Consider the following 15,037-nt stretch of genomic DNA (forward strand, 5'->3'; position numbering starts at 1 on the left):
ATGTTTAGCATTTCATGCATTACAAATACACACATGTAAAGCATCACTGAGGCAAATAAGCGGAGGTGCTTAGTATTTCCCTCCTATAATCAGCTCAAACAGGGTTGTCGGAATTCTTGAATGACAATTTGTCAAAGCCGGATCAGTCCATTTGGAAAGGTGTGGTGTGTCACATATATGTCACCACCCATCTCTGCAACGAGAGAGCAAAATCCCCACCACCACCTCAAAAAATATATATAAAAACGATTTACAAAACAAGCCCTCCCTTTATTTCCGTTCAAAGATCGCAAAAGCGACCGAAGCACAGCTAAAACACCACAGCGTATAAATCCGTCGTGCAAAGTGGTACAATCAAGACGAGCCTGGGCTGCAAGGGGGCATAGTCACTTTTTCACGACTGAGGGAAACACAACGCCGGGAAGGGAAAAACCTATCAAAACAACTGACAGTCTGGGTTTTATGTTTCCCCAAGTGTCTGCGAAATGTCTACGAAGGCAGAGCAGTGTAAGTACGGCTGTGTGTATCCGTGCGTGCGTGTTTCTGTTTTGTCTTGTGAGGGGGCTGGAAACTGATTTTTTTTTTTTTTTTTTGGTTTAACCAAGAAAGCGAACAAGGGGAGCTGTCCTTGGTGATGAAACCGCGGTTGCCAAGGCAGGTTGCAACACGTCCTCTCACTGCAGAGGATGGCTGGAGGTCTCAGTGCACACAGAGAGCCACTGAATCACCCTCTGTTTCTCTGCATGTTGATGGAACAATTCCATGTCCGAATCGCTCTGTGGTCCGATTTATTTATTTCTATTTTATTTGATTTTGATTGACGTGGCTGGCTGAGGCGCGTGGGAAAAGCGAAGTGTAATGTTGGTCTCAAGGTCGACCTGACAGGCTACTGAACAATATGGTGGCTTCATATTGATCAATCGTGGGGTCTGATCACACTATATTGACGTCTGTTGTTCATTCCACTTCGCTGGTTGTGAACAGGTGGACACCAGCCGCTGTCTTCTGTTTTTTTTATATTTTTTATTTTTTACCGTAAACAATAGATAAAAGACGGGGTCAAACTCAGTGTTAGGGGTTCCCAGCCCCATCAGCTGGTTAAAAGTTGGGTGTTGCTCCTGTTGTTTGGTAGACAGTAAGTGAGGGAATGAACAGAAAACGCTGAATCTGCTGTTGTGACTAACATATTATATATATATAACAATATTATTAAAAGGTTGAAAAATATTTTTTAAAAAAAAGTCCTATCTTTCCGAGGAGGTTTAATTTTATGATGAACCGGAAAGATGCTGTGCTTCAGTATTTATCGCAGCACATGCTTTGACCAGACAATCCTCCAAGCCTGCAGCTGTTATTTTTATTTTGGGGTTTGTCATTTACAGGTCAGGAAGGAAGCTAAACATTCCTGCCTAAAGTCACAGAAAATGGGTCAGCGATCACCCACTTCAACATATTTGAACTCCTAACAACAAACAGCACAGTCATATCTGAACCTACAGAGATTACTTCAATATAGTGCAGCCAGCTGGGCTCATTACAGAAATGTTCCTCTGTGTTGCTTCTTAAGCCCCCTTTCGTGTTCGCTATAACCACATTTTCCCAGCTTGTCTTGGGACTTGAACTGACAACCTTTCGTGTGTGAGCTTGTTTCTGTAAGCAGTAGGTTACTGCCTCCTCTAGGGCTTCCTGTGACCTGCTGCTATGACAAAAAAGGTCACCCAGTGAAGGCCAGAGACCCATGGGAAAACAGACTTTTTGTTTAACTTCATAGCTGAAGGATTCATGTTAAATGCTACCTAACAGCTTGTTCAGTTACATGATATATGGCTTTGCTGTCGTGCATCATATCTCACTAGTGTTGATTTGCTTGTTGCTCTGCTCTTTATTTTGTCCAGTTGCCTCTAAGATACGATACTTGCAAGAGTATCACAACCGTGTGCAACACAATATTTACCCAGTGCCCTCCGGAACAGACATTGCAAACACACTGAAATACTTTTCCCAAACCCTGCTCAGGTAAGTACCCTGCTCTGGAGCCACCAGGTGAAGTAAAGATTGTAGAATGTTTGATATTAGCTTCCTTCACAATCAGATGAGATTAATTACAGCAGGTCGCTCTGACACACTTTCTCAAAGGCATGACAGTGACACAATTCAATGTCTCGTATCAATTCATAATGTCAGCAAGAAGTTAGGGAAGTGGCCATCATGGCAGATGTTGCCTCGCCTCTTCTGCTCTGAAAGATACAGACTGTAGCAGATTTCCTGTGTAATTATGGTGTCGTCTTTTTAAGGCAGCTGCGGAGATAGATGGCTCAGTGATGTTTATTGATTCAGTGGTCGGTTGCTAGATGAACGCTTTCCTGAGGCGGTTTGCTGTGTCCTTCCCAGAGGGCCTGGAGTTCAGCTCCTCCGGCTATGCAGTTGCAGGGTCAGCCTGCTCTCTTGGGTGCTGTGAAGGGAACAGCCTGTTATTTCCTCTTCCAGCATAGGTCAAGTAGGCAGCCATTTTGAACACGTCTAATTTAATAGAGCACTATTTCCTCTTTTTTTTCCCCTCTCTGTCCAGTTGGAGCTTCATTTTTCCAGACATGCTCTGCAGAGATAGGATATTTCTTGTGGTTCCAGTATTACTACCCGCCAGCTTCAGTGAGAACAGAGGCACTGTCTTTTCTTATTAGCTAATTTATATAAAAAAAAATGGTGGGCCTCACTTCTATCATTATTATCAGCTTAGGGTGCAATCTATTTGAGATTGGCTGCTGGCCTCAATTCTACACAACTCCTCAGCCATCCATAAGGATTATTCCTCTGCCGTGGTGCTCACAGAGTATCCTGGATACTCCATACTTTGCTGAAGGGCTGTCCTGAACCAGTCACTGGGGTGTTTCAAATGTAGCCTCTCAGGGCACAGATTGAGCGTGACAGGGGTGGCAACTCTGGGAATGGACATTAACTCGAGTGACGATTGTGCCTCTGCGGGGCAGTATCAAGCGAGCGAGAAAAGAGTCACTCAATATGATGCCACTGTTAACGGTTCTTTGATATTTTCCCGAAGCACAGTCTCTTAGCCTCAGATATGCAGAACAAAATCACTCTGCCCACCATTAGAGGAGTCTGGATTCCTCAGCGGGGACTCCAGGATTATCCATACACCTGTGCCTTCTGAAGCCCGGGGTGAAGAAATAGAAGAAAAAATCAAAAGGGAGAGAGAGTGGGAAAGTGGGAGTAGCGAGCCTTGAGAAGTGGAGCAGGCGTGTGTCATCTTCGCAGAAAAGAAATAGCCAAAGGAGGAGGTTGTTGATTCATGCACAAATTTCAGGTCAGCTAGAGGGTTACGTTATCTCTTTACCATCAAGTTTTATACGCGTTCTTAAAGATGAGGCACGGCTTCGTCAGACTGAGCTCTCTGTATCAGTGAGCACTGACGTTGCAACAGACTGTTTAGCCATTATTTCAGACACAGCACAGTTGTTTCACTTCACACACCTGTCAACATGTTAATGCAGGAAACATGTGCTTTGAGTAACTGATACACACATGTAGTCCATGATTTTGCAACGACAGCGCAGGGTTTGACAGTAAATGTATGTCATGTGTCCGTATCAGTGCATTTCTACATGTGTCGTTTGTAATTTTCTCGTGTCGTTTTGTGTGTATGTGTGCACATATGCGTGTGTCTTTGCGTGTATATGTTCAGTGTGCGCGCGTGTGTGTGTGAGCGCGTCTGATGTTTATGTCTATGTTCATTGTTCAAATTAATGATGTTTTCTATATGAAATATGGGCAGTGAAAAAGTCATACTCTGAGATACAGTCTTGTCGTTGTCTATAAGTCCTGTTTGAGTTTATGCTGTATAATAACACAGCTTTGATTACATAGTTTAATGAATCTACGCTGACTTAAATCCTACAGAGTATAACTTTGAGGGGATCAGTCACATGATGGTACCTTATACTGTTCTTATGCCATGTTAAAAATCTGAGAAAAAAAAAAGAAATCCCCTTTCTCACTTGCCATGTAACTCCAAATGCTGCAACTCTACTTTTTGAGTGACCTTTTAAAAAAAAAGAAGCCAAAAAAAAAAGCAATACATCAACATTTATAATCTGGGCTCTCATGGTAAATCCCAATCATTTGCCTGATAGAACAGCTTAGCTCTTTAATAATGTGCAGTAAAAAAAAGAAAGAAAAAAAAAGAAAGAAAAAGAGCAATGCTCTCTGGCCCTCCCCCTCCTCCCTCCTCCACCCTAGACGCTCCACACTCAACCCGACTAGTTTTTGCTTTTGTTTTTTTGTTTTTCTCCTCTTTTAAAATTGAATATGTCCACCACCTTTCCCCAGGGGACAGCAAACACAATTGTCCATCCTGCATTAGCTCACAAACATAATGCTACCAGTCATCTCCCCCGATACAACCTATTCCTTTGTCATTATAGTTTCTCCTCTACTGTAGATTAGTTGTTACATTTATTTTAGAAACCTGAATCCATATGCCTGTTGGATCTCATTATTTCTCCTGATGATACTGGTACAGTATCATAATGTATGCATACAGACATTATTTCTCTGGTGCAATAAACATGTGCTGTGACCTAAGAGCACTTGATCTAACCTCACACACATGTTTATTACTGGCTGAAGCATGTTTCAAAAGTGTCACCTCTGTATTTTCCCGAACCAATTTGGTGTCACTCCCATCCTTGACAGCCCCACTAAAGACAAGGAAATTTCATTTGGAAAATATACTGTTATGGCTCATTGGCCTTTTTTTTTTGCATGGTAGCCACTGACCTTGCCGATTGGAAGATGGCAGCCATCGAGGGACAGCCGTTTGAGCTGTCCCTTTTTGGAGAAGTATGGGGTTGCCACTGAAAACATGCCATTTTTTATATTTTTGCTCCTTGTCACCAGATACGCATGAGATGCAGTGATCATTGCAGTTTGTGCTCATGTTTTTTTTGTTTGTTTTCCAAGTGCAAAGATAGACAAAACGAGATAAATTCAATTAAAGTCACACGGAACAGACAGCGCAGGGAAAAATTGCCCGTGCCTGCAGTTATACAGTTAAATAGTGAGACACTGCATCCTATGTGGGGTTTATCTGGGTTTGTTTTTTTCTATTTACGCTGTCTCTGTAGTGCCATTTCAATGTAATGTGCTGTTTTTTTGTGTCTTTGTTGTCTCTTTTTTTCCCTTGTTCCCCTCTCCTACCTTCCCTCCCCTCCCCTCCCGCCCCGGAGCAGCATTCTGTCCCGCACAGGCAGGAAGGAGAACCAGGAAGCTTCCAATTTGGCCGTGCCCATGACCATGTGTCTTTTTCCTGTGCCATTCCCACTCACCCCATCTCTAAGACCACAAGTCAGTTCCATCAACCCTACAGTTACTCGCTCCCTCCTTTACAGCGTTCTGCGCGATGCCCCGTCAGACCGCGGGGGGCAGGGGCAGCAGAGTCGGGACGCTCAGCTCTCAGAGTACCCCTCTCTGGACTATCAGGGCCTCTATGTGACCCTCGTGACCCTGCTTGACCTCGTGCCCCTGCTGCAGCACGGTCAGCATGGTGAGTCAAGGCCCAGTGCACCACTGTTTGTCATCATCATCCCCGAACCGTCTGGCCTGCATGAAGCCACTGCTGCTTTTTTGGCCTCTTTTGTAACGGGAGGAGAGAAGTCCTGCTGAGGATCTTGAGGGATGCATGGGGTGATTGGGAGCACGCTGGATCCTGTCAACTTAATCGTTCATAAGCCATTGGATACACCAGACATAGGCCTTCTCTTCTGTGTATCATACTTGACTGCATGTTTGTTATGCAAAGTGGGAGAAATGTTTTTACTTATGTTGTCATGTGCAAATATATAAGGGGAAACACACATAGGCAAGTGTAATGCTGTTTTAACACATCACAAACACATTAGAGAATGAGTTACATCCACACAGTTTTTCACAGCCAAGGCTGCATCACAGTCAGTGCTCTTACTTTTCATGAATATTTGACCATTGTTAAAAAACAGACAAACCCTCAAATGCATAAAAAATCATTTGCTTGACTAGATTTCTCTACTTTTCCTGAGGGTAAAGTTTACTTCAGTGGCTTTTAAAGAAGCTCACATTTCCAAGTATTATTTTTTTTCAGTTCTACTAATAAATAACTGAAATTTCATGAAATTTTGACATCTGTGGCTGCATACAGTATGCTAATACTGTATGTACAGCTGATTGAAGGAGTGTCTGTGTATCTCTCTTTGTCTTTTTTTGCATTTTCCCTTTCTTCTCAGACCTGGGACAATCCATTTTTTATACGACAACTTGCCTCCTGCCTTTTCTGAGCGATGATATTCTCAGCACTTTGCCCTATACTATGATTTCCACTTTAGCCACATTTCCCCCTTTCCTCCACAAAGACATCATTGAATACCTGAGCACCTCTTTCCTTCCCATGGCTATATGTGAGTATGACTTATCACAAGACAGTCATAATGAAACTGCTAAATGATATGTCTAGAAAGACAAGTAAAGGTTTAAGGCTTGCACATTCACTTGTCTCTCAACTATTGTACTGCAACAAACAAAAGAAGTGATCCTTCACATTATTGTTCTTTCCCTTCTTTGCCTGTGTATAGTGGGGTCCAGTAGGAAGGAGGGGGGAGTCCCAGCCTATGTCAATTTGTCTGCCTCATCTATGCTCATGATTGCAATGCAGTACACGTCAAATCCAGGTAAACAATCATATTCAAAGTATTAAGATATCCAAAGGCAACTGTAATAACTGCCTTTTAGTTAATCTGATCTCTGCTTCTTTCTAGTTTATCACTGTCAGCTGCTGGAATGTCTAATGAAGTACAAACAGGAAGTGTGGAAGGTATTTCTCCTTTTAGATACATAATGTAGATTTAAGAGTCTTTTATTTTTATCTGCAGAAATATGAAATGTACTGTGCCTAACAAAAAAGTGGCACTAAATATGAAGCTAACAAGCAGACCGTTCAGCTACATTAGCAAAAAGACTAGAGGCTGGAGAAAACAGTACCCACTAGTACTGAATAGTACTGAAAGAATACAATTACGATTTGCTTATCATGAGAAAAGCTAGCACAGATTTATCCTTGAACCACATCCTGTTTTTTTTACATTCCAGGCCAGCTTTTTAAATTGCTTCTAGTCTTTTCTCTTTGCTAAGCTAATAGCACGTAGCTTCATATTTAACACACAGCTGGTATTGCTGTTGCATTAATATAACACAAACCCCTGCAGCTTAAAATAAATGAAAAGCTAAGAGATGAAGGCTGGGCTCCTCTACATAAGCTGCCTTTATAGGTTAAAAGTATCTCTGCTGGTAGTGGTATCAGCAATACTGGCCTTTATTTACTTGGTATCTCATTGATATCATAATTTGCAGCATTACACACCCCTGCTTGCTCCTGAATACGTTGCCTACTGGTTACTGTTTTTTACATTTTACTTTAAATTTAGATTTAGTCTTTACTATTTTACTTTGTCTGCATTCATATTCAAATGTACCTAAATATACCAGCACTTTCATGTACATATGATGTTTATCTTGTATGCAGGATCTGCTTTATGTCATATCCTATGGCCCATCCCAAGTTAAACCTCCAGCTGTGCAGATGCTGTTTCATTACTGGCCGAACCTGAAGCCACCAGGAGCCATCAGTGAATACAGAGGACTGCAGTACACAGGTCAGATTCTCTTTATGCCACATCTACTTCTTTACCAGACTTTAGACTTATCAAAGTGGTCACCTGTCAATTGTTTTTCTTATTTCTCTCTCTCTTCCATTTCCTGGTTCAGCCTGGAATCCCATCCACTGTCAACATATCGAATGCCACAATGCCATCAATAAACCTGCTGTTAAGGTGACTGCAATCTCAAAAATCATTAAAGCTTAAATATTTTATGCTTCTGGGATGCATAAATAGATAGTCTTCCCTTGAGAAATGAATGGGGTAAGCATAGGGGAAGGTCTTATATGGCCTTGCTTAGATTGCCATGTCCGATTCTAAGCTACTTTATATCAGCGATTGGTGCTGCTCTGCTTTGTCAGCCTTTACTCAGCTGTGCACAAACGGACAGAGTAGGAACAGGCGGGTAGAAAGGGGGTGGATTTCAATTACCAGAAGCAAAGAAGGGGGTATGGTGGGGGAAGGGGGGCTTTAATTGAAAGCGGTGACCCCATGCAGCCCTTGAGGATAGGGTGGCATCGAGTAAGCACAGTGAATTACAGTGCACCATCTGAACATTGAGGCCACGAGCACTGGTGTTTAGCACAGGGCCAGGCACAGGTTGCAAGACAGTGGAGCAGCATATGCACGCAGCCATCCACACAGAGGCGTGGGGACACAGGTAAAGGCGTCACATGATTTGTTGGGTGAGAGAGTAGCCTAGATATGTGACAGGGACACGTGGAAAATGTGAACTTCTTAAATTTACATCATATGTTATAAAATCGCTGTGCTTATAATTGACAAAATGCACTGGCCAGTTCATTAGGTGTACCTGTTAACAGCCAATCACATGGCAGCATCAACATTTATCTAGACACCTACTGAAGTTCAAACTGAGCATCAGAATGGGGAAAAAAAAGCGATTTGACTTTAATGTGGTTGTTGGTGTCAGACAGGTTGGTCTGCGTATCTCAGAAATTGCTTGTCTTCTTGCGTTTGCCTACACATGCGTCTCTCAGGTTTACAGAGAGTGGCCTGAAAAAAGAGAAAATGTGTGAAAATGCTTTGTTGATGTTAGAGGTCAGAGAAGTGCAACTACAGTCAGTGAAGATGGGATACAGTAGCAGAAGACCACACTGGATGTTCTTCCTGTCAGCTAAGAACAGGAAACTGAGACCACAATTCACCAAAATTGGATAACAGAAGATACCTGGTTGAGGAGCCTTCATTTTGCTGCTACATTCAGATGCTACGGTTAGAATACTTAGGTTAGAAGACTTATTTCAACAGCTCAGGCTGCAGGTGGTGGCACGCTTTGGGCCCGCTTAGTAACAACTGAGCATCGTTTGAATGCCAAGGTATACCTAACAAAGTGGTCAATGTGTGTAAAGTGTAAGTGTCCTATTATTTAGCTATTTGGAACCTAAGAAAACCTCATTACTTTTACTGTATTTCATCTTGGTTGCAAATAAAACATTGAATATAATGTGTTAATTTTTCAAATATCACCTCCATTATCTCAGACTAACTTTATTACTTTTGCAGATGTGTATAGATCCTACTCTTTCTGTGGCCTTGGGAGACAAGCCCCCTCCTCTTTATATATGTGAAGAGTGCAGCCAGAGGATAGCAGGGTACGCATCTGTTTCACCTCTTTCCTCCATCCCTCAATCCTCCCCCTCCTTGAGTGGGATGCTATTGCAAACAAACATCACCTACCGCCTCCCTCATTATTCCTCTTTGTAACCCAGGGGAAACACATTGGCATGGTTACATAATTCCCTTGTGCCAATAATGAGATCATCATTACAAAAAAGCACATCCACTTGTCTCTCTTTTTTTTTTTAGCGCAGAGACTATTATAATAAAATTGGCTTTTCAGGGTTTTTTTTTGTTATTGAGAAGATATTTTTGTGTTCCAGCTCTGTAAGGAAGCTGATACCGATGTGTATACACCAGTTGGAATGACTGTATTTATATCATACACATAAGTCATGCATTGTTAAATAATTTCTTCGACCTTTCCAGAGATCACGCTGAATGGCTTGTTGATGTACTCCTGCCCCAAGGTGAGCATTTACAGTCAAAAAGGTGCTGAGTAAAGATAAGATACGTATGCACTCTACAATAAAACCTTTATTAGCTGCTATGCGTTGTGTTCCAAGCTGCCATATATTTTATATTGAGGTTCTAATTTCCATGAAAATATAACCAATTTTCAAGACATACGTATGTTTTTTGCAAACAGTTGTATTTCAGTTATGTTTATTTTTCTTGCAGCAGAGATATCTGCCATTTGTCAAAAGAAGGTAAGACATTTACACTGCAGCATAATGACATTAACGGTGCTGTGTACTCTCAGTCATTGCCATTACTTATTAACCTGACTTCCTCACAATAATAAAAGTCTCCACAGCAAACAATACACTGGTAAAACATAGAGGACTTCCCTGACCTGTGAAAACATGAACTTAGATACACTTTATTTGTGATCCATAGTTAGCTCATTTATTTGTGAATCTGAATCTCCCCTGAGGAGTCCATTCACTGAAGCAGCTCAGTAAAGACCTTTCAAAAATAACCTGTTGGGGCCTGATCTTTGTTTGCTGTTGCTGAGTGCTTCCTGCTTGTTTCCTGGGAGACACTGGGAAAACTGAGTGCGTGATGATGATCTCAGGTATTCCCGTCAGGTCAGCAGCTGCCTCTCTTTGTCCTCTGAAACAGCTGGCCTCCACCATGGTTTGCCCAGCCGTTTATAATTCACCACCTCCCTTTTGGAGCAGCTTTTGTTCCAATCATTCTCCAACTGAGATTTGTGCTAGCTCTTTCAGTGTTAGCTGAGACATATTACTCATAAATGAGGCATTACTTGTCATTTTAAAATAGCTACTTTTGAGTACATAATGATATCTAAGAGCCGTGATGCGAGAACAACAGTATGAGTATTATCAGAGTAGCATTTTTTTGTTGTTCAAAGCAACATGGATGAATAAGAGCACTCACCATCTGAGGCCAGATATGTTAATTTGATAGGGAGCAATTCATGCCTCTAATGGCACAAGATTAGAGACTGATCAGATTAGGGTGGCTCTCTAGTGCCATGCTTTTTATTTTTAGAAACCTGAGACACCGCGGGGACACATAAAGACTTGTTCTATTGCTTTAGATGTGGACAGATCCTTGTATCTTCGGAGAGAGTGATATTCATTATCAGAGTTGCCTTTGAGCCCTGAGAGATGTTTATTTTTAGACGATTGTCATCAGGCGTTATTGGAAGTGTTTTTTTTATTTTTCTATTATACAAGAATAGAAACAAACTGATTTCTCTTCCCTCTGCTCCCCCCCTTGTTTCTTGGCTTCAAACTGCAGAACTGTAGCTCTCATGTTAGAAGGGCTGTAGTCACCTGCTTTTCAGCCGGCTGCTGCGGGCGCCATGGCAACCGGCCTGTCCGCTACTGCAAGCGTTGCCATGTCAACCACCACAGCAGCGAGGTGGGGGCTGCGGCGGAGACCCATCTGTACCAGACCTCGCCCCCTCCCATCAACACCCGTGAGTGCGGAGCAGAGGAGCTAGTGTGCACCGTGGAAGCCGTTATCAGGTACATGCACGGTGTTACAGAGCATATAGTTGTGACTCTGTGAAGCACACTTCAAGACAAATATAAAGACAACAATGCTGCCTCAGTTCAGATTAAACAAATAACAAAAACAAACGAAAAAAAGTGAGATTTTCTCCTCTGCTCTTTCTCCTTTGCTCTATCTCACATATGACCTTCTCTCTGTGCCCTCTCAAATCCCTCTCTTATCCTGTGTATACCTCCAGCCTCCTAAAAGAGGCAGAAATTCATGCAGAGCAGCGTGAGTTTGAGTTGAATCGGCGTCGTCAGATGGGCCTGTCTGCCTCCCACCACTCTCTGGACAACATTGAGTTTGATAACAAAGAGGATGACCAGCATGACCAGCGCCTTCTAAGTCAGTTTGGCATCTGGTTCCTGGTGCGTAATCACAGGGTGTCGCTGTATCTGTCAGTAACAGGGAGCAGGCAAAAACGATGTGTATGGCACATTGCCTCTCATCACTTCTCTTTTCAATTTCCGAGTTTCTTTGTTCACATCTGCAGGTAAGTCTGTGCACACCCAATGAGAACACGCCCACAGAGAGTCTGGCTCGGCTGGTCAGCATGGTCTTCCAGTGGTTTCACTCCACCGCCTACATGATGGACGACGAAGTCGGAAGCCTAGTGGAGAAGTTGAAGCCCCAGTTTGTCACAAAGTGGCTAAAGACAGTGTGTGAAGTGCGCTTTGATGTCATGGTCATGTGCCTGCTGCCCAAACCTGTAGAATTTGCAAGGGTAAGATATTACAGCGTCATCATAAGATCATAGGATTTTAATACCTTACATGAAGGAGAGTTTTCACTGGTCTAAACTGGTCTATGCACATTTTTCTCAGGTGGGCGGTTACTGGGATAAGTCATGTAGCACAGTGACACAGCTGAAAGAGGGTCTGAACCGCATCCTGTGTCTAATACCTTACAACGTCATTAGTCAGCCACTGTGGGAGTGCTTTATGCCTGAGTGGCTGGAGGCCATCCGTACTGAGGTGCCCGACAACCAGCTCAAAGAGTTCCGGGAAGTGCTCAGGTATATCCATCTCCCTTAACTGTTCATGGCATATATTGCATACAGTGGGCAGAGATGCTTGCAGTAAAATTGCAGCACAATAATAATAATTTAAAAAAAAACTTAAAATATTACAAGTTAGCATCACTCATTGTGTAACAGTATCAAAGGATCGCTATGTGGATGAATTTATATGGTACTGCTGTTATTCTATTCACAGCAAGATGTTTGATATTGAGCTGTGCCCACTTCCCTTCTCTATGGAGGAAATGTTTGGCTTCATCAGCTGCAGATTCTCTGGCTACCCCGCGTCTGTGCAAGAGCAGGCTCTGCTGTGGCTTCATGTAAGCATGCACACACAAACACACGAAAGCACACAGAAACACGCCGTCCTGTGTCAAGTTCTCATCCCGCCGTTCTATCCACAGTGAGTGTGAATTGCACAGGTTGTCGTAGAGTGCGAGAGTCTGGGCAGGGGCCCTGCTGAATATGGATCTGGGTCACAGAATGAGACGGATGGAGATAGGAGGGATTTAGCCTTTCATCCCATATGCACTCACAGCTTGCCGCCCTGTATACATGGATCAATTTCAAGTTTTCTCTCACAACTGTGATCAAGAGATTGTATTAATTTAGCTGGAGTAAATAGGTCACGTTCACAGCAAATACAGAAGTTGAGCTTCAGTTTAATGTTTTCTCGGCATGTGGTGTGATAAAGTCACACAGGCAGCAGTCTAATTTTCTGCCAAATACGGAGCTTTTATATTACTAGCCAAAGTTTTTAAGGTATTAACTGACGCCGCCCAGTATTCCCAAAAAATAGACTAGAGTTATAAACCTGCATGCATTCAAAATAACTGTAATGCAGACATGTACAAGTGTATGGTTTTAAGGATGACAAAAAGTAATAACACTAAATCTATTTACTTTGTGAGAAGTATATTAACCTTGTGATGCCTTCTAACACTAACCCTATGTTTTGGAGAAAAGGAAAAAATCCTGTGTGTTAGTTGAATGGCTGTTTGTCTCCAGAACTATTTATAGAATTGATACCATAGGGTTCAGGTTATGGTTATCACCGACTGATTGGTTTATGATTTAGACCACACAAGTAGCAAGTATAAATAAATGATCCACATTTTTGTGTGTCTCGTTGGAGCTCAGGTGCTGTCGGAGCTGGACATCGTGGTGCCTCTTCAGCTGCTGATTGGGATGTTCTCCGATGGAGTGAACTCTTTGAAGGAACTGGCCAATCAGAGGAAGGCACGCGCGTCAGATCTGACTGGCAACACTGGAGCTCGTAGGGTGAGGAGGACCGCAATGCTAAAAATACTCCTAAGAATAAGACAAAAGACATCAATCCCCATTTTCAGCCTTTTTTTGCCATTCATTTCAGTGGCTGTTGACAACAACACAGATCAGAACACATCACCTCACTGTGCTCAGATCATCAGCTGAATAGCTATTATTAGGGCTTTGTCTGTCGATGTGTTTTTTGGATTAGGGGTGTACACGTTTCTATTCTTCTTGGTTCTATTTCCCACTGTTCATTTTGGAATAGACTGTATGTTACCATGGCAACCATCAATATCTAAATATAGCTCTCTTCAAGGGATTAATTGAATTTGGCTGTAATATAAATTTATGTTCAGAGACACCCACACATCCGCACAGATGGCTCCAGATTAAGTCGACATGCAGCTGATCCTGCTGTATTACTTCACGTTTAACTTTAGGAGATGTAAACATGCTTTGTGAGATTTGCTGTCATACCTTGCTTTTTGTCAGGATGGTGTTTGCTGTACACAGCGAACACAGCTTGCTGTAGCACTTGTTAAACAGAGGGCAGGTCAGGCTGCTGAGGGCAGCTTGTGCATGGAGCATGAGCTGGTGTGCCTGAGTTACGAGAAGATATATCATTTGTACTGTTAAAGAGAATACACTAGGAGTCAGTTTACAAGGTTTCATGATGCCATTGTGTATGAGATTGAGTGAACAGTCTGGCAGATTTTATATACTTGCGTGAGCTCGATTAGTGAATGGCTCCCAGTTGTGCAGATGAGGCATTAAAGTAAGAGAGTTGGAGCACCACACTCTGGCAGAAACACATAAACACACACAGAGAGGGAGCTGACAACATTAGAAGTGACGAAGATGGACATAAACACAGAGACATCAGGAATGAGGAGAAGGCGTAGCTTCGAGCACGGCGTAATTGTTGTATAAAAGCCGCAAATGCTCAGTTTAGAATATTTTGACAGCTTTTTTTCAAATATTTGCAAGCATTGCCTTTTTATTACTTAGAATAGATCTTTTATTTACACTTTTGTTTGTGGACCACATAATAAAATGTAACATAACATAATGAAAAAGGTATGTGATGCATATTGATATATACAAGTCTAACTGACATTTACAGCCTCGCAACGCTTTCTGTCTCATTTTAACGTGACCCTAACAGCTGAAGAGAAACACATATTTCAGTTTAATGACTATTCTCCTTTCTCACAGGTGAGTGTGGTGTCAGATCCAGGACGTCGAGGCCAGCACAACACTCTCAGCCCTTTTCCCAGCCCCTTCCGGAGCCCCTTCCGCAGCCCTCTTCGCTGCAGCCCTTTTAAAAACCTGGGTCATGCCGCTGGTCACTGCGCCCTGGACCTGGACTGTGATGACGATGACATGAACCTTGGCTGTTTCATTCTGATGTTTGACCTCATCTTAAAGCAGGTGACCA

General features: G+C 42.6%; 1 protein-coding gene across 6 annotated transcripts in view; it reads left to right on the forward strand.

Annotated features, from left to right (window-relative positions):
• The first annotated feature begins 315 nt into the window (after positions 1 to 315).
• The window catches only part of unc79 (unc-79 homolog, NALCN channel complex subunit), a 32,701-nt gene continuing 17,979 nt past the window's right edge, over positions 316 to 15,037 (forward strand). For 2 of the 6 annotated variants that reach the window (XM_085440765.1, XM_085440766.1), the window contains exons 1-18: positions 317 to 507; positions 1,896 to 2,016; positions 5,247 to 5,560; positions 6,276 to 6,446; positions 6,621 to 6,716; positions 6,804 to 6,859; positions 7,568 to 7,697; positions 7,810 to 7,874; positions 9,228 to 9,316; positions 9,711 to 9,751; positions 9,963 to 9,991; positions 11,052 to 11,281; positions 11,506 to 11,677; positions 11,803 to 12,033; positions 12,134 to 12,324; positions 12,524 to 12,647; positions 13,468 to 13,608; positions 14,815 to 15,030. In XM_085440765.1, coding sequence (XP_085296891.1) covers positions 486 to 507; positions 1,896 to 2,016; positions 5,247 to 5,560; positions 6,276 to 6,446; positions 6,621 to 6,716; positions 6,804 to 6,859; positions 7,568 to 7,697; positions 7,810 to 7,874; positions 9,228 to 9,316; positions 9,711 to 9,751; positions 9,963 to 9,991; positions 11,052 to 11,281; positions 11,506 to 11,677; positions 11,803 to 12,033; positions 12,134 to 12,324; positions 12,524 to 12,647; positions 13,468 to 13,608; positions 14,815 to 15,030 — 2,439 coding nt within the window. In that variant the 5' untranslated portion in view covers positions 317 to 485. Of the gene's footprint in view, positions 508 to 1,895; positions 2,017 to 5,246; positions 5,561 to 6,275; positions 6,447 to 6,620; positions 6,717 to 6,803; positions 6,860 to 7,567; positions 7,698 to 7,809; positions 7,875 to 9,227; positions 9,317 to 9,710; positions 9,752 to 9,962; positions 9,992 to 11,051; positions 11,282 to 11,505; positions 11,678 to 11,802; positions 12,034 to 12,133; positions 12,325 to 12,523; positions 12,648 to 13,467; positions 13,609 to 14,814; positions 15,031 to 15,037 lie in introns of those variants that run through there. The other 4 variants (XM_085440763.1, XM_085440764.1, XM_085440767.1 and 1 more) reach the window with 4 other exon arrangements.

Source organism: Copadichromis virginalis, linkage group LG19, assembly GCF_057382275.1.
Source record: "Copadichromis virginalis isolate Kocher_CV1m ecotype Utaka linkage group LG19, C_Virginalis_male_GT1.1, whole genome shotgun sequence".
Taxonomy (NCBI): Eukaryota; Metazoa; Chordata; class Actinopteri; order Cichliformes; family Cichlidae; genus Copadichromis; species Copadichromis virginalis.